The 26,026-nt window shown below is 37.1% G+C and overlaps 1 protein-coding gene and 1 long non-coding RNA gene across 2 annotated transcripts in view; one reads left to right on the top strand and one right to left on the bottom strand.

The window, feature by feature from the left end:
* Nucleotides 1-16,313, bottom strand: part of ASZ1 (ankyrin repeat, SAM and basic leucine zipper domain containing 1) — a 51,696-nt gene extending 35,383 nt beyond the window's left edge. The window contains exons 1-4 of the mRNA XM_025929657.2: nucleotides 16,151-16,313; nucleotides 15,651-15,750; nucleotides 11,563-11,685; nucleotides 8,574-8,685 (exon numbers count right to left, since the gene is read on the bottom strand). Of these exons, the coding sequence (XP_025785442.2) occupies nucleotides 8,574-8,685; nucleotides 11,563-11,685; nucleotides 15,651-15,750; nucleotides 16,151-16,255 (440 nt within the window). The 5' untranslated portion in view covers nucleotides 16,256-16,313. The remainder of the gene's footprint in view (nucleotides 1-8,573; nucleotides 8,686-11,562; nucleotides 11,686-15,650; nucleotides 15,751-16,150) is intronic.
* Nucleotides 16,314-17,144: 831 nt separating this feature from the next.
* Nucleotides 17,145-18,164, top strand: LOC147583096 (uncharacterized). Its single transcript, XR_015245357.1, has 2 exons — nucleotides 17,145-17,303; nucleotides 18,022-18,164. It is a non-coding gene; the product is annotated as an uncharacterized LOC147583096 (long non-coding RNA).
* Nucleotides 18,165-26,026: the final 7,862 nt, after the last annotated feature.

Below are 26,026 nucleotides of genomic sequence, written 5' to 3'. Positions count from 1 at the left end.
GATAATTATATAAATACAGTAAAACCTTGGATTACAAGTAACTTGTTTCATGAGTGTTATGCAAGATGAGCAAACATTTCTAATAAATTTTAACTTGATAAATGAGTGTGATATCTTGTAGTATGAGCAGTACGTAAGGCCAAACATCCCATGACCACAAATGAGCCAAGGGTTCTCTCTCTCTCTCTCATTGTGGGATTGTGGATGACTGTCTCCCATGCTCAGATGCTCTGTTTCAGGCTGCGGTATCTGGCAGAAATCAGTGATTTTTCAGAACATTGCAAGGTGTCCACAACAGGCACTAGTGTATTTTTTGTCACTTCAAAGAACCTATGGTTCTTTGGACAGTTCTTTGCTTTTCCATATAAGAGTAAGCTTAGGAATGCTTTGCTTCATTCTAGGTCAGGCTGCCTGCAGATAGAGGCCCTTTCCTCTGCTTCCTTTTTTGCCAGTTACATTAAATACAGTATACAATAAGAGTTTATTAATATTGCACTGTAGCCAACATCTGTGCAAACATATACAATGGCCTCCATGCAGAAAAAGATTCCAATGAGCCAATAGACAGCAGTGATTTTGTTAATGACAGTGAAAGTTGTCCTATACAATAACCCTCCTCTCTCTTGGCTTCCTCACATCAACCACAAAAGTTTTCAAAGATAAGTGCAGATTATTTTTCTTTAATTTTGTATTACAGTACTGTAATCATTTAAAAAAAACTTTTTTAATGTTTATTTTTGAGAGAGAGAGAGAGAGAGAGAGAGAGAGAGAGAGAGAGAATGACAGCGTGCACAGGGGAAGGGCAGACAGAGAGGGAGACACAGAATCCAAAGCAGGCTCCAGGCTCTGTCTGAGCTGTCACAGAGCCCGATGCGGAGCTCAAACTCACAAACCCACGAGATCATGACCTGAGCTGAAGTTGGATGCTTAACCAACTGAGCCACCGAGTGCCCCATCATCATTTTTATATGAGTACTTTTGGGTTGTGGAACGAATCATCTGAGTTTCCATTATTTCTTATGGGGAAATTTCCTTTGATGTATACAAGCGCTTTGGGTTACAATCATGTTTCTGGAATGAATTATGCTTGTAAACCAAGGTTTTACTGTAAAAAGAATTATAAATAAATATATTATTTCTATATATATTTATATAAATACTTATATATTAATATAAAACCCAACTGTAACAGGAAAAATACATGCAAATTATAAGACTTGCTGTCTCCAAGGAAGAAAGAAGTGAAGTGAATATGACCCTGGGGAAGATGCACAAGGTCTTTAATTACACTGTATTATTCTGAACATATTTAAAGCAGTATTAGAATCATTAGGCAAAACATGGCTTTTCAAAGACTAAAAGAGGTGTATCTTTGATATGCAGAAGTTTGGTATGTTTTTTCTTTATTCTTAATAAGTCTTATATAGGCTTTAATAAGTACCAATGGATATTAAAAATTAGTATCTTGGGGGGCGTCTGGGTGGCTTGGTCCGTTAAGCGTCCGACTTCAGTTAAGGTCATGATCTCACGGTCCATGAGTTCGAGCCCCGCGTCGGGCTCTGTGCTGACAGCTCAGAGCCTGAAGCCTGTTTCAGATTCTGTGTCTCCCTCTCTCTCTGCCCCTCCTCTGTTCATGCTCTGTCTCTCTCTGTCTCAAAAATAAATAAACGTTAAAAAAAAAATTAAAAAAAATTAGTATCTTGGTAAGATTAAGACCCAGTAAATTCTTGACTAAGTGAAGATCCTAATTATAATGTGCACAGTTGTACAGAGACATATAACAGGAGATATTAAACTTTCCCAACAAGAATGGATTCATTTCTATGTGTAGGTATTCATGAGGCTGTTGTAACACTTGAATGTGGGGAAAATTTTCAAAAAGAAATATAATTGTAGCAGTATGCTTCTAAATAATGAAAATACCATGTATATGTGTGTACAAGGTGCATGATGGAGAGATAAATCATTTCTTTTTATCTAATGCTTCAATGTGTCAGCAACCCATCCTTCTATTAAACTATTAATATGTAGAAACTATTAAACTATTAATATGTAGAAAGTAACCTATTCTTGTGGGAAAACGCTGAAATAGAGTATATTTAAGAAAAAAAACTTCAATCATAATAGAAACCTTAAAATGTTATTTTTACACTGCTCACTTCTTCCAGGACTTCCAGTACCATTGGACAACGCTGAGTTCAAAAAATATAACCAGAGACAAAACTACTAAATAGGTAAGTAACAAACTGACCATATTTCATATGATGTATGACGCCATCAATTTCAGGAGACACAACCAATTTCAGAGATGTTAACTGATATATGAAAAAATGTGTCAGAATACATGAACTATGGTTGGTTTTTATTTCAAATTAATGATTTTGTGTGTGAAAATGTATATGGTGACCTAAACCTAATCAGTACCAAAGTTCAAAGAGAGACATCTGAAGAGGATAGATTATAATTTCTCTTTTAAAAAAATGTTTATTTGAGAGAGAAAGAGCACTCAAACAGGGAGACCCAGAGAGAAAGGGAGAGAGAGACAAAGAATCCTAAGCAGGCTTCACACTGCCACTGCAGAGCCCAATGCAGGGTTTGAACTCAGGAACCATGAGATCGTTACCTGAGCCGAAATCAAGAGTTGGATGCTTCACCGACTGAGCCACCAAGACACCCCCACAGATTATAATTTCTGATTACAAAGCATTTGAAAATATTATATTCACTACTTGGGTCATCTTTTTGAGGAGTGTTAGGCAAACTACAGCTTCACTTTAAAAAAAAAAATCATTCTTTCAGCAGTTAGAAGAGAGTTAAAAGACTAACTGTTGAAGTCATAGCGTACCTGACTTTCCCATTTAGCCAACATCCTGTATCTTTTCTTTCTTGCTAAGCTACTCTCATTTACCCCTAACCCACCATACTAATGATCCAGATATTCATCATATTGAAATACTTAAATTATCATCTTTAAATTTCAGTCAAAACAAAAGATAAGAATATACTTGCTCACTTATGCACGTTTTGTTAAAATGGTAAAAACGTTTAAGGAAAACAGTAAAATAAACTCATCAGTTTAATTTTATAAATCAATAAGAAATATGCATTTCAGAAATTGTGGCTCTTATAAAAGCACAGGAAATACTACCAATTTAAGTAAATGTGACATTTGGTAAGCACCTACTATGAAATGGCAGCGTGTTAAGTATTTGCATATTCATCATCCTATTTCAATTCTCACAGCTGCCTTGCTAGCTAGTTAGGTATCACATTGACCAATCACAGAAGAAACTGAGACTGAAATGTTTCAAAAAGACTTAATGGTTATATTAGCTTAGACAAGTTGTTGAGATAGTATTTGGACCCAGACATTCAGCATCTAAGTCATGTTTCATGTTTTCTGTGGTATAAATGGATTAATGTATTACTTCACATATACTGTGAATTACTTCACAAACACAGTTATGTTTTGGAAATAAAAGAGACAAATGATCATTCCGTGACAAATCTATTAAAATCAATAAGAACTTGATAAATATCACATGAAAGAACTGTGAAGGAATAAAAAACTATGTATGGTACTAGGGTAGTCAAGTGGCTCATAGGGAAATCCAGACTTTCCTACAGGAAAACAATGAAAGAACAATGAGATGTAGAAGAGTGTCCTCAATAAGATAACCACCCATCCAAAATCATAGCTTATGAAAAAAAGTACTCTTGTGGGCTTAATAACACAGGAAAGCATCATAGACTATTAATCTGGCACCTGAAGACACAATTTGAATGCACAGTGAGGGAAGAAGAAGATACTCCAAACTGAAGAATAACAAAAGGAAAAACATAAAGGTAGGAATGACTGTGTATCTGAGGAATAATGTTGAAATAAAATGAAAAAGAAGTTAGATACTAGATAGTGAGAAATAATTAAGGTGGGATCATATTGCAGAGAATTTTGGCTTTTACTTAACAGACAAAAGGAAGTGTGTTCTATAGGTAACAGGAGACGAGACTGACCAAAGTACAGACATAGCACCGTCAAAAATGTCATTTAGGAGGCTATTAAAGTACCCCTTAAGGTAGAATTATAAATATCAAAGTTGCAAAGAATTTAAGAGACATTATAACATTTTTGTAATGTATGTTTGTTTATTTATTTATTTAATTTATTTTGAGACTGTGTGCACGTGCTCATGCGTAAGGACAGAGAGCAAGGGAGAGCAAGAATCCCAAGCAAGCTCCACACTGTCAGCACAGAGCCCCATGCAGGGCAATATCTCACTAACCATGAGATCAGGACCTGAGCCCAACACTTAACTGACTGAGCCACTCAGGGGCCCCAATTTTAAGAGACATTATAAAGAACAAATTAGGGACAGATTACATATAAAAGTGAATGAAAAAGTTTGAGATAAATACCAACTTTCCTCATCACAAATTTATGTTCAAAACTCAAAATTAATTATTACTTTGAACATACAGTAAAAAGGAAATACAATTGTTATGCCCTGAAGAAAATACACTTAAGGTGACATGGTAAATCATCAGAACGGTCCACCCAATATTGCTGATTCCCCTGTGGCACAGTAAGATTATACTTCCTCACTCCCTTGAAGCTAGATATGACCATGTGATCACAATAAAATAGAAGAAATGCTACGGGTCTCTTCCAAGTGGAAGCTTTAGCAGCCACCACACCACTTACCACTGGCGCTAGACACCAATAAAACAAAGTCAAGTAAGAATTTGGAAGGTATTTGTTTGTTTGTTTTAAGGTCTTGGTTTCTATGCATGTGTTTTCAGAGGTTAGTGTCAAGGGCTTTTATCAACTAGCTTTTCTCACCTCTATCCTCTCCATTCTGTGCTTCCAAAAGGACTAACTAGACTTGCAGGTATATGAACAGCAATATTAATGCCATGCCCTAAATGCAAGGCAACACTAAGGTATTTGTCACTGTTTGCATACATATAAAACTGCTAACAAAGCTGCTATGTGTGATAAAGAAAACACAGGTAAATAAAAAGATTCACAAAGGATATGCATAGGTGGTTTATAAAAATCTACATGAAGGAAAAAATCACAAAATAACAATTTCAAGTACTGCTTTCTAAATAAGCTCTTTTAAAAAATTCTTTCTGAGACTATTATTGTGCCCTCAGTCTATGTTTTCAGAGCAAAAATATGTTACATATTTACTTATGACTAAAAAACAAGTTAATCTTGTAATCCAGAATTAGACCTCAATCTACCAAACTGCTCCAGTGACATTTACAACTAAATTTATATTCTGAGAAAGAAAGTAAAATTTTTCCCAGAATATTTTCTGTCTATTAACACAGGCAGTAACATTCAATAAGTTAACAATCCCACAATGATTACGTCAAAACCTTGGATATCAGTTAATGTGTACTGTCTTATCAACGATAATAAAAACATCTATGAAAATTAAAATGCCACATGATTTTGCAAAACCTTTATCTCATGTCTGAGCAATCTGAATATAATAAACTTCTCTGCCAGAAAAATTTCTCCCTTAATGTAAAAAAATACATATCCTTTTTTAATATAAGCAAATGTTTCAGAACACCTGAGGGAAAAAAACCCACACAATTCCTAAAAACTGAAATGTTAATTATATATACTTTATAATTACTATTATTACTCTAACAAAAATTTCAACTCCAAATTTAAGGCTAGATTGAAGGTTTCAAATTTTATCATATATCCAATAATCTAATATAGACCTTTTAAACTTTAATAATTTATAATGTCACTGGTAACTACATTATCAGTATAAAAAGAAAAAAAAGGAATATTAGTCCACGCTATGGCACAATTGCTGAATTCCGAGTAGTATGAATGCAGGCCACCTGTGTTTAGGGCTAAATATGACTAAGCTGCATTAAAGTGTTTCAGCAAAACAAACAGCAACAAACACCAAATGTGATTTCCCAAAAAACAATTCAGTAGGTAAAAAAAAAAAAAAAAGTAGATAGTCACAGGTATCGGAAGTAAATGGAAGTTACTTGTCTCTACTTAGCTTGTCTCTACTTAGCTCAGCTCGGATCTCAGGCTAGAAAAGTGAGCAGTGCTCAAAAGGCTGCAAACTTCAGATGCCTGGGGCAAAAGTTTATAGTAGAAAAATACACTAAATTATATGCTTAAAATGGCAAATTTTATGTTCTTACCACACATTTTACCATTATAAAAATTTTTCAAAGAAGCAAAACAAAGAAAAGATGGTTAGGGGTAGGAAGGAGAAGGATTGAAACTAAAATTCCTGATCTTCTAATAGGTTTTGATTTTTATCACTGCTAATGAATTATCTATAAAATTCCACCAAATCTTGGGGCTCCTGGGTGGCTCAGTCAGTTGAGCGACTGACTTCGGCTCAAATCATGATCTTGCGGTCTGTGAGTTCAAGCCTGGCGCTGGGCTCTGTGCTGACAGCTTGGAGCCTGGAGCCTGGAGCCTGCTTCAGATTCTGTCTCCCTCTCTCTCTGCCCCTCCCCCGCTCATGCTCTGTCTCTCTCTCTCTCTCTCTCTGTCAAAAATAAACAAACATTAAAAAAAATTTTTTTTAATTCCACCAAATCTTATTGCACTCCCCCTGTGTCCTGAGATTTTTTTCTTGTATGCTGTCACCACACTATCCCCATCTGTTCACTAATGCTATCCTTATAAAATCTGCAGCCTAAAAGCACTATTTCCCATGACTTATTCTTTTCAGCTCTATTAAGATCCTCATTTTATGCAAGAAAACACAATTCAATTATTTCACTGCTTTATGATTTGAGCATGAAAATAAAAGCAATTGAAAAGTTTTTCAGGTATTTCTCATATTTGTTAATTAAATGCAGATTGTTCTTTTCTTCAACCATGCTGTATAATTCTCCATTTTAGTTGAGTACAGATCCATCCAAATTTTATATTCTTTCAGATTCAGTTTTGAAATTTCAGTTTTCAGTTTTGAAATTATGTGGCTGCCCTGTAGTTTTAGCTTGAGATGCGAATGTTATATTATTTTAATTCAAATGAAATATTTTTTTTCCCAAATATATCCTGTGTATCAAAAAAAAATACCTTCTAGTTCTTCTGGAAGCAGCAAAGTCTAGAACCTATAACAATGGCTTGCTTGACCTTCCTTCAGTGTGTTTCAAGACAGTGAGTGACTGGGAGGGTAAAGGCTTTACTCTCTATAATACAGTGCAGAAGCAGTAAAAAATAAAATAAAATAAAAATTGAAGAGCACCAGCCAAAAAAAAACCAATTTCCCATTGAACCCAGAAAGGCAATTCTTATCAAAACCCACTTCTAAATGTAAAAATTAAAACTATAGAACCCACTGATGAGGCTTACTTTAGCTAGGTATCTTGGACATATTCCAAAGTACAGTCAAATTCAAAATTTATATCTAACTAGGGATTATACCATATATGACAGAATAAAAGTTCTTGTGAATCAATTTGCTAAAAATTTGCAGGTAGTTTCTTTCCAGATCTTTAAAAAATCTTTATTCATTAAATACTGATTATCCACTCTATAAGCCTGACTTTTCTCACACTAGTTTCTCAACCTTGGCACCAGGACACTTTGAGATGGATACTTCTTTGTTTTGAGAGGCTGTCCAATGTACTGTAGGATGTTTGGCAGCATCCTTGGCCTCTACCCAGTATGTCAGCGGTACACTCTACACCAGCAGAATCTCCCAGATGTGACAATCAAAAATGTTTCCAGATTATTACCAAGTGTCCACTGGGAGACAAAACAGACACCTTCTGTCTAGGTGTCAAAGAAACTAAATCAGGTAAACAAAAACTTCTATAATCAAGTAAAGTTACCTCTATATATTAGGCACTAGAGCACTATTATTTGAATTAATGAATTATGAATAATAATTCTATTCATGCTAGACATATTTCTGTTAGAAAGCCTACTTCCTACTCTATTAGTTTTGAAGAATAAATAAAACAGAAAGAGATTTAACACGAAGATAAAGCCAGGTTAAGAAAGAAGTTAGTAACAGAAATTTTAAGCTTTCTGATTTATTTTTTAAATTACTGACATTTCAACAGATCCAAGATACAGTTACAGCTTGTTTTCTACACATCTGGGCACTGTTACCTATATGAAATAACATAATTGGAAAATTCTTAGGAAAATTAAAACATTTCAATGTATTATTTGAAATTTTTAATATTTGTGTAGAATTGGTTAGCAGGTAACTGTTACACAGAGAGAATACTAAAGGTTTACATATTATAGCTTAACTGTTCCTTGGAGTATATGATTCATAGGAAATGATATAGTTCATTGTCTTCATTTCCTTCTCACTTCAAATTCTTAGAACATTCCTCTAAAAATTAAAATCTGAAAGACTACCTTCATGATATGCCCTCCTGTGGTAATCTTATACAGTTGGAACCATGACTGTATGACCTATTTTCATTCAACTAAATGGCCAAGTAAACACAAATTGTTCATGATTTTTAAAAAATCATGCTATCAAATGTTTAACAGGCTAATAATCAAATAAAAATATCCATAATTTTTGAATACGTATTAAGGCTCTTACCTACAAGCAACATTTGGATCAGCATTTCTTGAGAGCAGTAGTTCTACGCACTTCAAGATCTGTTCTTCTGAGCCACGTGCAGAACATGCAGTTATCAAAATAGTTTGCTTATCTGTAAAGAAAAGTGAGGACCCCCCCCAACATCAAGAAGTATATCTAACAGACTTCTTTGACCATTCAAAAGATTCTAAATACTTACCATACTCTTAACATTTTATAACTTGTTTCCAAATCTCTTACTCTTAGTAGATAACTGTCTTCCTTCACCAAAAAATGACATCAGAGATGAACTGCCTTAATCTCCAAAATACATCTACAATTCATTTCTTAACTTCCATTCCCTATTCCCTTTTCTTCAAGAAAATAGGGAAGGGGTAATAACATGGACTCTATGTAGAGATGCTGTCTGGAGGTGAATAGTTTTTGGCTGACTAAAATTTGCCTTGCTGAACTTGCAGTTAAAAAACAGGAATTGGTATTATCTGATTTCACTTCTTTATTTCTCATTCATTTGACATCTCAGTGAAATCTGGTTTTTATCCAGACCATCCTACTGAAAATGAACTAACTGCCATATCCTTTGGTTTCTTTTTGGTCATTTTCTACTTGATCTCTCTGAAATCACCTGTTTCCTAAAAATCTTCTTCTCTTGGCCTGTATGCCACAAGCAGAGATCACAGTATATTAAAAAACAAAAACACTTTTCAGGTAAGAATAGGGGAATTCAAAATAGGCCATGACAGCTATGGTTTACATCAGTGGTTTAATATTGATCAGGCATAAAGATTCTAGTCTCAATTCTGCCACTGATAAACTGTCACTCCAGTGATGTCTTAACATCTCAGAAGACCTAATTTATAGATAGGAATCTTCCCTCCTTACCTGGTGGGACTACTGTTGAATATATAAAAGAATTTATGTAAACATGCTGTGAAAAATATAAACTACTACATTTTATAACTGTAAGGTATCCCTCTGATTACAAGAAGCAGAGAAAGAAAGCTTTTATTTCTTTCTTTTTAATTTAAGTTTTTATTTAAATTCCAGTTAATATACAGCGTAACATTAGTATCGGGTGTACAAGTTAGTGATTCAACTCTTACATAAAACACCTGATGTTCATCACAACAAACGTCCTCATTAATTCCCATCACCTATTTAACTCACCCCTCCTCCCCACCCATCCACCTCTCCTCTGGGAACCATCAGTTTATTCTCTGTAGGTAAGAAAACTATTAATTTTTTTGAGCAGAGTATTTTATACACTTTCATAAATCTCATTCCTAAGTACTGCTTTCATTGAGTGGTATTTTTTAAATTTTTATTAAAAAAATTTTTTTAAGTTTATTTATTTTGAGAGAGAACAAGCATAAGCACGAGCAAGAGAGGGGTGGAGAGGGAGGGAGGGAGGGAGAGGGAGAGAGGGAGAGAGGGAGAGAGGGAGAGAGGGAGAGAGGGAGGGAGGGAGGGAGGGAGGGAGGGAGGGGGAGAGAGAGAGAGAGAGAGAGAGAGAATCCCAAGCAGAGCCCAATGTGGGGCTTGAACTCATGAACCAGGAGATCATGACCTGAGCTGAAACCAAGAGTCAGATGCTTAACCAACTGAACCACCCAGGTGCCCCTCATTGGGTGATATTTAAAAAAAAATTTTTTTTTTACGTTTATTTATTTTTGAGACAGAGAGAGACAGAGCATGAATGGGGGAGGGGCAGAGAGAGAGGGAGACACAGAATCAGAAGCAGGCTCCAGGCTCCGAGCCATCAGCCCAGAGCCCGATGCGGGGCTCGAACTCACGGACCGCGAGATCGTGACCTGAGCTGAAGTCGGACGCTCAACCGACTGAGCCACCCAGGCGCCCCAAGGGGTGATATTTTTAAATGACATAATAAAAAGAAAAACCTATCATAGCAGCAGATTAAAACTAATGATAAGATAGGAATTTGTACAAAATACATAGATAAGAAAACAGCATAGAAATGGTTTTACAAATATCTAACACAGGTACAAAATTAATGTGAAAATTAGTTCTAAAATGAAATTTATATCTGAATTATGAAATGAATTTAATTGCCTACTGGAATAATTCAATAAAATAATTTATCTGGATTTGCACATACGCTCATTTTTTCAAAAGCATTCAAAGTAGTACTGAGTAGAAATTATTTAACAATAAAACATATATAGATTTAATAAGCTACCTCTCAAACAACCTTAAGTGATATAATTCAGAGTTGAGTTTTAAAATCTAAAGACTGATTTTCTTTATAAAAACATTTTTTTAAGTTTATTTATTTATTTTGAGACACAGAGAGAGAGACAGCACAAGCAGGGGAGAGCAGAGAGAAAGACAGACAATCCCAAGCAGGCTCCATGCCATCAGCACAAAGCCCGATGAGGGGCATGAACACACCAAATGTGAGATCATGACCTGAGCAGAGATCAAGAGTCTAATGCTTAACCGCCTGTGCCACCGAGACACCCCTAAAGACTGATTTTCAAGTAATTTTTGACAAAACTATCAGCTTTCTGATGTTTTCTTTCAATGCATTTTTCCTTTAAAAATAACTCAAACTCTGCAACACAGTTAGAGGTATGTAATGACTTAACCAGTTATTAAGATAATACAAATGAAATCTACTACCTCTTTGGAAAGAGTTTTTCCAAAATATTTATGATTTTTAATTTGATTTTGTATTTTGATTACATAATAAAACTAATACGAAGGTTTGTTTTTCAAACTGCTTTAATTTTTTTCACTTCATGTAATAGCTGCTTGGGAATCAAGAAAATCACAGTAAACATAATCAGTTAAGTTACTGCAACATCTCACCTTATTTTTTTTCAAGGACAAAGGTTTATTTTAAAGTGAATATATAAAAACAGAACATGGAAAATGTACATCACCACCCCTAAAAAGACTATAATTAGGCTTCTACACAGATATATACACAGCAAATATTCACATATTTTAAATGTTTAAAACATCTTACCCTTATCAAAGCTTGCATTAGCACCTCTATCCAACAGGACTCGAACCAGCTCTACGTTAGAAACACTAGCAGCATACATAAGGGGAGTCCATCCATACCGAAAGCTGGAATCTACGCTAAGGCCTGTAAATATAAAAACAAGCTTTTAACAGCCTCCCCACCAAAAGAAAAATCATTGCCACCTTCATATGCTTAAAGTATTGCTCATAGTGACATATATCATATACTTTATAACTAAAGGGAATTTCTTAGTAATAATGGTTTCAGAAAAAAATAGAAAATAGTTACACCTGGACTTTATCAGAAGAAATTACAAAATACAGACTGCATTGTGTGAGCCAGGGATTGACATCATTATATTTGTATTACAAAAACAACACAGGTATCACTGTTTAGAGTGGTACAGGAGGCAGGGAGACCAGTTATGAGGATAGATGTTTATGTAAAAGTCAGAGCAAGAGCAGTGGAGACAGAGAGAGAGGGATACAAAAGGATATGCCAAAAATTCCAAAATTCATTAGAATTTAAAGCTGCTTTAAGAAGTGATGGAAAAGAATTAAAAAATGACTCTCTGATTCTGCCTTTGAGAAATCAAACAAGCACTGAGCTAGAATAAAGAGAAGAAAAGATGAGGTATCAGGCCTGAGGAGTAAGAAAAAGTTGAGTTTTTTTTTTTTTAAGTTTATTTATTTATTTTGAGACAGAGAGGACATGTGAGCAGGGCAGAGATAGAGGGAGAGAGAGAATCCCAAGCAGGCTACATGCTATCAACTCAAGGCTTAATCCCACGAACACTGAGATTATGACCTGAGCTGAAATCAAGAGCTGTATGCTCAACTGACTGAGCCATTCAGACACCCCAAGAAGAAGTTTTAAATAGCCACTATCCAAAACAGGACAGGAAGAGATAGATAATGACTGTTAAGAAAGGACAAGAGCCAGCAGACCTTAGAATTCTCAAATCATTAATGATACAAATCCCTGGAGTCGTTTGATTTTCTCCAACAGCACTGAGTGGTTTGGTCATATAAAGAAAAAAAAATGGTTCAACTGATCTAGGTTTGGATCTAGGACTGAAGAGGAGCACAGGAAATGTGACACGAAGACAAAGATACAATGAGGCAGTGAAGACAACCCATTAAATTTAGGTAAAGCCATTTCTATAATAAGGTCTTAAGTGGAAATCTCTCTCTTCAAACTAAGAAATATTTGCTAATATTAAGGAAAAAAAACCAGAACTTTTTTCTGCTTCAAAGAAAGAAAACCTGTATGTGAAAAACACTGTAGGCCTCTCTGTAATGCCTTATAATTTACAGGTTTTATAGTCTCTGGCTATAAAGTGTTCCCTTTGCAAAGATGAAGGTCACATCACTTTCGTCTTCAACAAAGGAATGAAAACTTGTTGGGGGTGGGGAGGAGAATCTGACTTTTTTTTCTGTAGGAACACTAAGTTGCTGAAATATTATATATGTCAAATTCCCAACTGCCTAACTTTAATTGATAAAAGGTGCATGATAATTCCTGGGAGAAAACCAAATAAAACCATCTTAGTACATACATACACTGCTAGCCTAACTAGTCTTCTCTAATCAATTTTCCTCTTCCAACTACTGTAACTGAAAGCATATGAATGAGATGAGAAAAAAGATCATTTTATATTCTCATTATTCTTTCCTTGTTGACATTACTGCTCCACCTGTGATACCAAAGGTAAAAAGGAAAAGATGTGAAGAAGATAATAAATGTAGCATTTTAAAATAATTTTTTTTAACATGTATTCATTTTTGAGAGACAGAGAAAGACAGAGCATGAGCAGGGAAGGGGCAGAGAGAGGGAGACACAGAATCTGAAGCAGGCTCCAGGCTCCGGAGCTGTCAGCACAGAGCCCAACACGGGGCTTGAACTCACAAATTGTGAGATCATGACCTGAGCCAAAGTTGGACGCTCAACCAACTGAGCCACCCAGGCGCCCCTAAATGTAGCACTTTAATATAAAAATTCTCCATCATCATTACCTTTTAATGCTCAAAAAAGTAAATTATTAAGCACTTATTATGTTCTAGGCATAGTGTAAAATGGTAAGTTTAAAAGGATCGACATAGTACATGACTGTAGCTCAAAAACATTCAAAGTAACACTATCTGGTTTGGGGATACACACACATTCAATAAAAATATAAAGATATGCATAGGAATAATAAATACCAACTACAGGAAAGTGGTATCTCCAGGAGTGAGAGAAATTGCCATACCTTTTAGAATGTCTGAAATATTTTATAATTTAAAGATAACTGAACATATTAACAGAATAACAAAAACTGGAGACATCTTTGAACTGTTAGAAGTAGCTGACTCAAAGGGAATGCTCATTTTTTATTAAAATTTTCAACTGCTGCAGAAATATGTATCAAAAGTAAGAATAACTTTGAAAGGCAAAAACCTAAAAATATTTTTAGAAGTGTGAAATAATGACATCTGGAAGGAAACTAGAAAACACTAAAAGAAGAGTTACCTGAGGAAGTAAGACTTCAGGAATGCTGGGGGTGAAAGTAGGAACAAAGGTATCTTTCTACTTATACCTACATGTTACTGGCTTTTGAAAAATAATCTTTAAAATTTTTTTAATTAAAAACAAAATTAAAAAAAAATTTTAACGTTTATTTTTGAGAGAGACAGAGCATGGATCTGAAGCAGGCTCCAGGCTCTGAGCCATCAGCACAGAGCCTGATGTGGAGTTCAAACCCATTAACCATGAGATCATGACCTGAGCCGACACTGGATGCTCAACTGACTGAGCCACTCAGGCGCCCCTAAAAACAAATTTTAAAAAGCTCACTAAAAACTTTACCAGTAGGTCTTTTTAAGTCTTAATCCTTTAGGAGCCTCCACCTAAAAGGACTCACTGCACTTAGTCCCATTACAAAATAAAGCCCCAAGGCAACTCTCTTTTCTAAAGCAAATTTATGCCTTTTCCATTCCCCTCAGCATTATGCACACTCCTGTCTATGTTCATATTAAGCATTAGGCCTGTTTCTATTACTCAAATTTTATACAGTTTCATTCTTCAATTACAAATTCAAGTTCTACTGTCCACAAAGTCACACAGCTTTTTTGTTACAACGGCTAATATTTATGTATTGTATGTATGTTCTAAGATCTTTATTTATGCATTCTTTCATTTTAATACCCCCCCCCAAACCCTTTCATATTATGCAGCTCCATTTTAAAAAGGGGGACATTAAAGCTTAGGAAGGTTTGATGACTTGATCAAGATTACAGAGTCATCAAATGGCAGGGCTAGTAATCAAACCCAGAAATGTACTGTTTCCAAAATGATTCCCTTTTCACTAAACCACGCAATGTCACTAGCATATAAGAAAAACATTTTGCTATATAAAAGCTCACTTATCTATTTTGTGTGAATGTTTGGTACCTACAAGTAGATAGTAAATGACTGTTACTCCTTCAGTAATTTCAATCATTATTATCAACAACTCACATTCCTATGTCAGATATTTCAAGAAAATAATAAAACTTAATTTGATCACAGAGAAACATTATGGGACCCTGGACAGAATTATGATGTTTTACATAGAGAAACGGATGCTCTGGAAGCTTAAATGACTTTCCCAAGGAACCACAATGAGTAGACAATAAAGCTGGAACAGATACCCACATATTGTGATTCCTACCTCAGGCCCCATTATACACATACACACCCAGCACAAAGGAAAAATATAACTAAATGTACATACCTAGAAAAAAATCTGGAGAAACATATCATAGTAAATGCTGTGAAAAATGTGTAGGAACTACCGGGGTGGGGTAGGATTAGTCAAAACAGGGCTTCTTGAAAGATGTAGAATAACTGAAGGAAGCAAATGGGGAGGGGGGGGGTACATTCCAAATTTGAGGATAGAGAAAGAAAATAAGGCAAAGAGAACTCAGAGTCAAGTAAGATATGCAGAACACTTGATACATTAACATTCATTGTGCTTCCACTGGAAAAGCAACTCAAACCTTTTAAAATAAGGAACTCTTGTGAAGGTAGGCAACTGTGTTAGATTGAAATTATCCCTTATCTCTCACCAGAATCTAGGAGCTCCTGGACCAATGAAATATCTCCTGTGGTCAATGCTTTCTTAAATGTTTCATTCTTTTCCTCAGGGAGTAATGGCCCTTTTAATTTCTAAAAAAGGAGAAAGTTAAAAAAAATTGTTATACATATTTTCATTTCCACTACATCAAGAAGAAATGTTTGGTTTCACATACATCTTCTTGGGGGTGGGGAATGCAACACACAACGTTCATAAAGAATTCATGACTAAAATTATCTTTAAAGGAAATGGGAAATGGGTAAGGCTATGGGTGCAAATCCAAGTGAAGAGCTACACTGACAGCCTAAAGAAGCACATCTGATGGAAAGAACAGTAGGGAAACGGGAAAACTGAGGGTTTGTTGGAAGTCCAAAAGCCTGTTATTTCCACTGGGGAAACACAGGCAAGGTAATAAGAGGTTTCACGACGTAGGCCTTCAAAGGCCAGGGGAGGCTGATCCAGGTGCAGTCAAAACAAAGCCTCCTGGGCTACCTGAGCCGACCGGTCGAGATACCCAATCTCCCAGCCATCATCCTCGCTCTCACTACTCTCGCCTCCACCGGCCACAGCCAGACCCCGCACACGGCCAGCCGCCATGCCCGCCAGCCTCTCCGAACACGCACAGTTGTGTCCGCCCCCTCAGCGGGCGCCTGCGCACTGGGGAAACACGCAGGGTTGCGTGGGAAGGCATGCGTGTGAGCTCACAGGCTTTGGGCCCTGAGGCGCAGATGCGCGGGCATGCGTAGCGCCCCTCGCCTCCTCGGACCCGCCCACCAGCCCTGTGTTCACTGTGGGTAAACCCGCTGCCCAACGTGGTAGAGCTGGAACTGGGTGCCTGAACCGGCTGGTAAGATTTGAACACCATCTTCTTAGCTGGTGCTTCTAATTCCTTTCAGGTACTAACTCTTCATTCTTTTTAGGGTATTTGGTCGATGAAGTGTTGCCCTTAAACGGATGCCGTACTTTCGGTGGAGCAGAATGGGAGCTATAAAGCCAGGTAGGACTAGGCTTTCTCCCTCACCCCATCCATCCGCTCCCTGCCAAACGCACTGTCAAACATGCGACCTTGTAGGAGACAGACAACTCTTGGCAGGAATACAACCCTTAGGAACACTGTCCTTACCTTCAAGAAGCCATCAGACAATAGGGAGCTGACAAAGGAACCAGGAGGAAATACCATCCCAAAGGAAGAATTCTTCCTTTATATATCATGTGATCTCAGATCTGAGTGTAGATATGGGAACTTCAGCGCATAGAAACGCTTTCCCAGCTAGACAGTGTGGATGCCTTAAAAAAAAAAGTCAACAAAGGAAGAGTTGGAGAGTGAATCAAAAGTGCTAGGAAGGAGATATGATTTAGACATTGAGAAAGCAAGTAAACAATACAAACAACTCCTGGTAAAAGTTGACCAACCTCAAACTCACTTTTTTGCATGTAACTTCTAGATGAAATGGTAATACATTAATTATTTTTGTCACAGGAAAGTAGATCCATCAAGGAATATGGCACATTTGTGACACCCTTGAGATGATTTAAAAGGAAAATAGCCATATACTGTTCTTTAAAAGTCTTTGTGATATAGTTTTTTTCGTAAAGAATCTCCAGTGTACGATTTTGAAATTATATACTTCAGAGACTTTCATAGGTGGGTATTTTTAAGCAGTTTGGTAATTTTGGGGCCATACCTGTGTTTTCTAATTGCCTTCCTTCAGTAAATGTTATGGATCTGGATCGTTGAGCACAACTAGGCACATTGTGAAGACAAAATCAAAGATAAACCAAACTGTCTCAAGGAGCTCACATATTAACCAAGAAAGACAATAAGCAAGTAAACAAATAAACAAGGCTATTTCAAATTATAGGTGCCACAAAGGAGATAAATGTGCTGGGTTTCTGGAATCAAACCACTTAGGTTTCCCAGCCAAACAATTTATTGCCATTAGCTGTGCCCTTGAGCAATTTAGCCTCTTTCTTCTGCTTTAGTTTCCTAATCTGTAAAATGGAGATAATGATAGTACTCATAATATAATATTGTTTGAATAAAGTAAATAAAGCAATGGGCTCAGTCTCAACAGAAGAGGTAAATAAATTTTAACTACTACTAATATTGTCATTATTTTATATAAGGTACTGAGACCTGAGTAGAAATCTGAATGACAAGGTGTTAGCCATAAAAAAATCAGAGAGCAGAGCTTTCTTGGCAAAGGAAATGGCTAGTACCAAGGCCTGAAGGCAGGAAAAAGCTTGCACCCAGGCCTGGGACTGAGGTGGCAAGTAAGGCTTCTTTAAGCTGGTGGTATAGAGGGTAACTATACTGTTCTGCATCACATGCAAAATTTAAATAAGCAGTCCCTCTCGGGAAGGCTCTTGCAATCCTTGTATTTTGCACCCTGGACACCACACTTACTTCCCCTTCATCCTTGCCCTGATTGGACCAGAAAGGAGGCCTGAGGCTGGACCATCATGAAGGAAGGAGTGTATAATAAGAAGACCTTATGGGACTTAAGTAAGTAGTTTGGATTTTACTTTAAAATCAATTTAACATTAAATATTTTTCAACAAATGAAAGACATTCTGGTGTGTATGATGTGTGTGTGTGTGTGTGTGTGTGTGTGTGTGTGTGTATGTGTATGTATGTATGTATGTAAAGATACTCAAACTCTTTTGTAAGGAAGGTTTTTGTCTGAACATATGGCTAATTAGTGGTATCATTTACTAAGATGGGGAAAGACCAGAGGATAAACTTGAAGATGAAATGAACATCTCAAAATTAACATATTAAAAATGAAACATCCAAGTGTAGCTATCAAGTGGGTAGTTGGATGTTCAGGTATGAAGCTCAGGAGAAAGGCTGTCTTAAAGATATAAATTTGGTAATTATACACATATAATCTTTTTTCCATTGGTCCTTCTTTATTTTTTGTGTAATTAATTGTCAAGTTAGCTAACATACAGTGTATATGGTGTGCTCTTGGTTTCAGGGGTAGATAATCATCATTCATCCCTTACATACAACATCCAGTGCGCATCCCAACAAGTGCCCTCCTCAGTACCCATCACCCATTTCCCTCTTCCCCTGCCCCCCCCATCAACCCTCATTTTGTTCTCTGTATTTAAGGGTCCCTTATGGTTTGCCTCCCTCTCTGTTTGAAACTATTTTTTCTCTTTTCCCTTCCCCCATGGTATTCTGTTAAGTTTCTCAAGTTCCACATATGAGTGAAAACATATGGTAGCTGTCTTTCTCTGACTGACATATTTCACATTGTTCCATCCACATTGTTCATTGCCAAGGAGTATTCCATTGTGTATATAAAGCACATCATCTTTATCCATTCATCAGTTGATGGACGTTTGGGCTCTTTCCATAATTTGGTTGTTGTAGAAAGCGCTGCTATAAACATTGGGGTACATGTGCCCTTATGAATCAGCACTCCTGTATCCTTTGGGTAAATTCCTAGTAGTGCCATTGCTGGTCGTAGGGTAGTTCTATTTTTAATTTTTTGAGGAACCTCCACACTGTTTTCCAGGATGGCTTCACCAGTTTGCATTCCCACCAATACTGCAAGAGGGTTCCTCTTTTTCTACATCCTCACCAACATCTATTGTTTCTCGAGTTGTTAATTTTAGCCACTCTGACCAGTGTAAGGTGGTATCTCAATGTGGTTTTTTTTTTTTTTTAAATTTTTTTTTTTTCAACGTTTATTTATTTTTGGGATAGAGAGAGACAGAGCATGAACGGGGGAGGGGCAGAGAGAGAGGGAGACACAGAATCGGAAACAGGCTCCAGGCTCTGAGCCATCAGCCCAGAGCCCGACGCGGGGCTCGAACTCACGGACTGCAAGATCGTGACCTGGCTGAAGTCGGACACTTAACCGACTGCGCCACCCAGGCGCCCCTCAATGTGGTTTTGATTTGTATTTCCCTGATGATGAGTGACTTTGAGCATCTTTTCACGTGTCTGTTGGCCATCTGGATGTCTTCTTTGAAGAAGTGTCTATTCATGTCATTTGCCCATTGCTTCACTGGATTATTTGTTTTTTGGGTGTTGAGTTTGGTAAGTTCTTTATGGATTTTGGATACTAACCCTTTATCCAGTATGTCATTTGCAAATATCTTCTCCCATTCAGTGGGTTGCCTTTTAGTTTTGTTGATTGTTTCCTTTGCAGGGCAGAAACTTTATCTTGATGAGGTCCCAGTAGTTCATTTTTGCTTTTATTTGCATTGCCTTTGGAGATGTGTTGTTGAATAAGAAATTGCTGCAGCTGAGGTCAGAGTTTGTTGCCTGTTTTCTCCCCTAGGGTTTTGATGGTTTCCTGTCTCACATTTAGGTCTTTCATCCATATGGTGTGAGAAAGTGGTCCAGTTTCATTCTTCTGCATGTTGCTGTCCAGTTCTCCCAGCACCATTTGCTAAAGACTGTCTTTTTTTCCATTGGGTACTCTTTTTTGCTTTGCCAAAGGTTAGTTGGCCATACATTTGTAGGTCCAATTCCAGGTTCTCTGTTCTGTTCCATTGGTCTATGTGTCTGTTCTTGTGTCAGTACCATACTGTCTTGATGATTACAGCTTTTTAGTAGAGGCTAAAGTCTGGGACTGTGATGCCTCCCGCTTTGGTTTTCTTTTTCAACATAACTTTGTCTATTCAGGGTCTTTTGTGGTTCTATACAAATTTTAGGATTGTTTGTTCTAGCTCTGAGAAGAATGCTGGTGCAATTTTGATTGGGATTGCCTTGAATATGTAGATTGCTTTAGGTAGTATTGACATTTTAGCAATATTTGTTCTTCCCATCCATGAACATGGAATGTTTTTCCATTTCTTTGTGTCTTCTTCAATTTCTTTCATAAGTTCTTTATGGTTTTCAGCATATATATTTTTTACATCATTGGTTAGGTTTATTCCAGGGATTTTACGGTTTTTGGTGCCATTGTAAATGGGATGGATTTCATGATTTTCTGTTGCTTCATAATTGGTGTATAGAAATGCAACTGATTTCTGTACGTTCAGAATTCAGAATGTACATTCTGTACATTCAGAATTTGTCCATTTCCTCCAGGTTGTCCCTTTTGTTGGCATATAATTTTTCATAGTATTCTCTGATAATTGTTCGTATTTGTGTGGTGTTGGTTGTGTTCTGTCCTCTTTCATTCATTATTTTATCTATTTGTGTCTTCTTTTTTCTTTTTCCAAATTCTGGTGAGGGGTTTATCAATTTTGTTTATTTTTTCAAAAAATCGGCTCTTAGATTCATTGATCTGTTCTACTGGTTTTTTATATTCTATATTATTTATTTCTATTCTAATCTTAACTATTTGTCTTCTTCTGGCTTTGGGGTTTCTTTGCTGTTCTGCTGCTCGTTCCTTTAGGTGTACTGTTAGATTTTGTATTTGGGATTTTTCTTTTTCTTGAAATAGGCATGGATTGCAATGTATTTTCCTCTTAGGACTGCCTTTGTGGCATCTCAAAAGGTTTGGACTGTCGTGTTTTCATTTTAATTTGCTTCCATATATTTTTAAATTTCTTCTTTAATTGCCTGGTTGGCCCATTCATTCTTTAGTAGGATGTTCTTTAACCTCCATGCAAATTTTTTCTTGTGGTTGATTTCAAGTTTCATATGGTTGTGATCAGAAAATATGCATGGTATGATCTCATTTCTTTTATATTTATTGAGGGATGTTTTGTGACCCAGTGTGTGATCTGTCTTGGAGAATGTTTCATGTGCACTCAAAAAGAATGTGTATTTGCTGCTTTTGGATGAAAAATTCTGAATATATCTGTCAAGTCCATCTGGTCCAATGTATCATTCAAGGCCATTGTTGTTTTTTTGCCTAGGTGATCTGTCCATTGTTGTAAGTGGAGTATTGAAGTCTCCTGCAATTATAGTATTCTTATCAATAAGATTGTTTATGCTTGTGATTAATTGATTTATGTATTTGGGTGCTATCAAGTTTGGAGCATAAACCTTTACAATTGTTCACTTTTCTTGATGGATAGACCCTGTAATTCTGATATAATGCCCTTCTTCATCTCTTGTTACAGCCTTTAGTTTAAAATCTAGTTTGATATAAGTATGGCTACTCCAGCTTTCTTTTGACTTCCAGTAGCATGATAGATGGTTCTATCCCCTCACTTTCAATATGAAAGTGTCCTCAACTGTAAAATGGGTCTCTTGTAGACAGCATATAGATGGATCTTGTTTGTTTTTTTTTTCCATTCTGATACCCTATGTCTTTTGATTGGAGCATTTAGTGCATTTACAGTCAGAGTTATTATTGAAAGATATGGATTTAGTGTCATTGTGTTATCTGTAGGTTTCATGCTTGTGGTGATGTCTCTAGTCCTTTGTAGTCTTTGCAGCATTCCTCTCACAGGGACCCCCTTAGGATTTCTTGCAGGGCTGGTTTGGTGGTCATGAACTCCTTCAGTTTTTGTTTGTCTGGGAAAGTCTTTATCTTTCCTTCTATTCTAAATGACAGCCTTGCTGGATAAAAGATTCTTAGCTGCATATTTCTCCTGTTCAACACATTGAATATTTCCTGCCACTCCCTTCTGGCCTGCCAACTTTCAGTGGACAGGTCTGCTACTACCCTTATGTGTCTACCCTTGTAGGTTAAGGCCCATTTGTCCCTAGCTGCTTTCAGAATTCCTTCTATGTTTGTATTTTGACAAGTTCACTATGATATGCCACGGAGAAGATCTATTCCTGTTAAACCTGAAGAGAGTTCTCTGTGCCTCCTGGATTTGGATGTCCACTTCCTCCCCAAGATTAGGAAAATTCTCAGCTATAATTTGTTCAAGTAAACCTTCTGCCCCTTTCTCTCTCCTTCTTCTGAAACTCCTACAATACAGATATTATTATGTTTCATTGAACCACTTAGTTCTCTAGGTCTCCCCTCATGGTCTAGTATTTTCTTATCTCTTTTTCTTGCCTTCATCATTTTCTGTAATTTTATCTTCTGTTTCACTTAATCTCCCCTCTGCCTCCTCCATCCTTGCTTTTACTGCATCTAGTTTATTTTGCACCTCATTTATAGCATTTCTTAATTCATTGTGAATTTTTCTTAGTTTCTTGATCTCTTCAGCAATAGATTCTCTGCTGTCTTTTGTGATTTTTTAAAGCCCAGCTATTAATCTTATGATTATTATTCTAAATTCTTGCTTATTTATATTGTTTACATCTATTTTGAGCAATTCTCTAGTTGTCATTTCTTCCTGGAATTCCTTTTGAGGAGAATTCTTCCATTTCATCATATTGGCTAGTTTTCTGTCCCTTATGTATTTTAATAGCTTGTTATGAGTCCTGCATCTTTGAGCACTATATTACAAAGGGGTCATATGCTATCCAGGGCTGGGCCTTTCAGGAGGTGTTTTTGGAGTGTGTTTTGTGCTCTCTATTGTTGTGAATCTGGTTGCTTTATCTCCCTACTCATAGTGGTGTTTGGATCTTCCACCAGGTGTGCTTTGATTTGTTCATTGAAGTATCCCTGGAAAAAAATTTTTTAAAGTTGGGGGGGTGGTGGAAGGGGCCTTATCCCATACAAATGGAGAAATGACAGGGGTTAGTGAAAAGGAAAAGAAAAAAAATTGACCAGGCAGAGAATCAGAGAAACTATATAGCTTAGTCTGGGGAGAGATAGAGGAAAATAAAGAAGAAAGAGATACAGAAGAGGTATAAAAAGAATAGATTAAAAGTGTCTGCTTAAACAAACCAACAACCAGAATAACCATACTAGAGAAAGGAAAAAATAAGAGGAAGAAAAGAAAGGAAAAAAAATATATATATAAATGTTTATATGTATATATACACATAAAATAAGAATTGACCAAGAATCAAATCAGAGAATGCAAAACCATTGGACAGATATCTGATGGTGCCTTGGAACTGGTGGCTGTGCTGGTCTAGAGGAGGGACTTTCTGGTTCTCCCAGCATCAGTCTCGCTCTGGTAGATACGCAGTTACCAGGCACGGAGGTGCGTGGTTTGGTGTAGGTTTCCTGCCTCCACTGTGTCCCTGTTGTCCATTTTCTGATACCCCACCTTGTAGGTGATGGGGAAAAAAATGAGACACTCCAGTCTCTCCTCCCCGGACTGGGTGTCCTAAAGCACTCTTTTCAGGCTGTTGTCACAGTGCCACACGGGCATGAGCGGGCTGGTTTGTTCCACTCCACAGTCTCCCATGCTGCTCAGGTGCTCACCTGGGATTCAAACCCCATGTCTTAAGGATCCTGTTCCGTGCACCCTGGTCTAGGGGAAGTGCCACTCCTCCCAGCCCACCGACAAAGGGCCTCTGGCTGGTTGGGGAATGGGGTGGTGGCTGCAGGGTCTTTTGTCCTTGGAGCAGCTATATTCCTTCTTCCCACAGCACTCAGGGGAGAGGATTGCTCTCTCCAACTGCACCTGGGAGCTAGCTACCAAGCCTGGGGCTGGCTCTCCTCATTGCCAGGCATACTAACGGCAGGGAAAGCCCCACAGTTAGAAATTCGTTCTTTCTCCCCTTTTTCCATTCGCTGGTTCATGGTTTTTCTCTTGTCTAAATTCAGTCCTACACTTTCACAGCCTCTCTTTCTCTTCTTTTTCTCTCTCCACAGAGGAGAATCCCTCCCCTCTGTGCCTACACCACCAGTTTTATCTCTCTCAGTTCATAATCACACACCCATGGCCTGCCAGGTTGTCCCCGTGGGCCCATAGAAATGTTTCTGTCTTTCTGTAGCCCCGATTCCTGCAATTCCAAGTCTTCTGGCCTGAATACTGCTGTGTTTGAGGGACGAAGGAATTTTGGGTCCCCCTACTTCTCTGCCTGTCGACTCCTCCCCACATGTAATTGATTATTAAAAGTTGGATATTTATGGGGCGCCTGGGTGGCTCAGTCGGTTAAGCGGCCGACTTCGGCTCAGGTCATGATCTCACGGTCTGTGGGTTCGAGCCCCGCGTCGGGCTCTGTGCTGACAGCTCAGAGCCTGGAGCCTGTTTCAGATTCTGTGTCTCCCTCTCTCTGACCGTCCCCCATTCATGCTCTGTCTCTCTCCGTCTCAAAAATAAATAAATGTTAAAAAAAAAAAATTAAAAAAAAAAGTTGGGTATTTATGCAGCAAGATTTTTTTTTGTAAATATAGTCGCTATAGGCTGAATGTTTGTGTTCTTTCCCTTAAAATTTTATGTTGAGACCTAATACCCACAATGATGATATTTGGAGGTGAGGGGCTTTGGGAGGTGATTATGTCATGAGGGCAGAGCTTTCATGAATAGGATTAGTGTCCTTATGAAAGAGACCCCAGAGAACTCCCTTGCTCCTTCCACCATGTGAGGACACAACCAGATGCCCTATGAACCAGGAAGTGAGCTCTCACCAGACACTGAATCTGCCACCACCTTGATTTTGGACTTTGTAGCCTCCAGAACTGTGAGAAATAAATTTCTGTTATTTATAAGTCATCCAGTCTGTGGTATTCTGTTAGAGCAGCCCAAAGAGACCATGAAAATAGATAAGATTATTGTAGAATTTATGTGGAAAGGCAAAAGAATTAGATAGCTAAAACAATTATGAGAAAGAGGAATAAGGTAGGAAGAATTTCTCAACTTGATTTTAAGTCTTATTTTGTAGCTATAGTAATCAGGACTGTGTGGTATTGGAAAAGGGATATATATATATATGATATATATGAATGACATATATATATATATATATACACATATATATATATATGTCATTCATATATATCATATATATGACATATATATATATACATATATATATATATATATATATATATACATATATATATATATATATATATATATATATATATATATGAATGGAACAGAATAGAGGAGCTAAAAAATAGGCCCACACAGTTAGGCCAACTGATTTTTGACAAAGGTGCAAGAACAATTCAGTGGAGGAAGGATTATCTTCAACAAATGATGCTAGATCAACTGAATATCCATGGGTAAAAAAAGGACCTATCTGACCCTCATGTCTTCTGTTAAAATTAACTCAAAATGGATTATAGGTATATACAAATGTTCATAGCATCATTATTCCTAGTAGCCAAAAAGTGTAAACAACTCAAATGTCCACCAACTGATGAGTGGATAAAGAAAATGTGATATCTGTACCATATATATTAGTTTCCTAGAACTACAATAACAAATTAGCATTAACTAGGTGGCGTATAACAAGAGAAATATATTTTCTTACCATTCTTGAGGCTAGAAGTCTGCAATCAAGGTGTCAACATCACCATGCTTTCTATGATGATTCTAGGATAAGATCCCTCCTCCCCTCTTCATAGCTTCTAGTGATTGCCTGTTGACCCTCTTCGGCATTTCTTGGCTCCTAGATGCATCACTTTAATCTTTGCCTCTGTATTT

This window comes from Puma concolor, chromosome A2 (genome assembly GCF_028749965.1).
Source record: "Puma concolor isolate L17-30 chromosome A2, mPumCon1.1.hap2, whole genome shotgun sequence".
Classification (NCBI taxonomy): domain Eukaryota; kingdom Metazoa; phylum Chordata; class Mammalia; order Carnivora; family Felidae; genus Puma; species Puma concolor.
The sequence above is the reverse complement of the archived record's forward strand: the minus strand, read 5'-3'. Positions and strand labels throughout refer to the sequence as shown.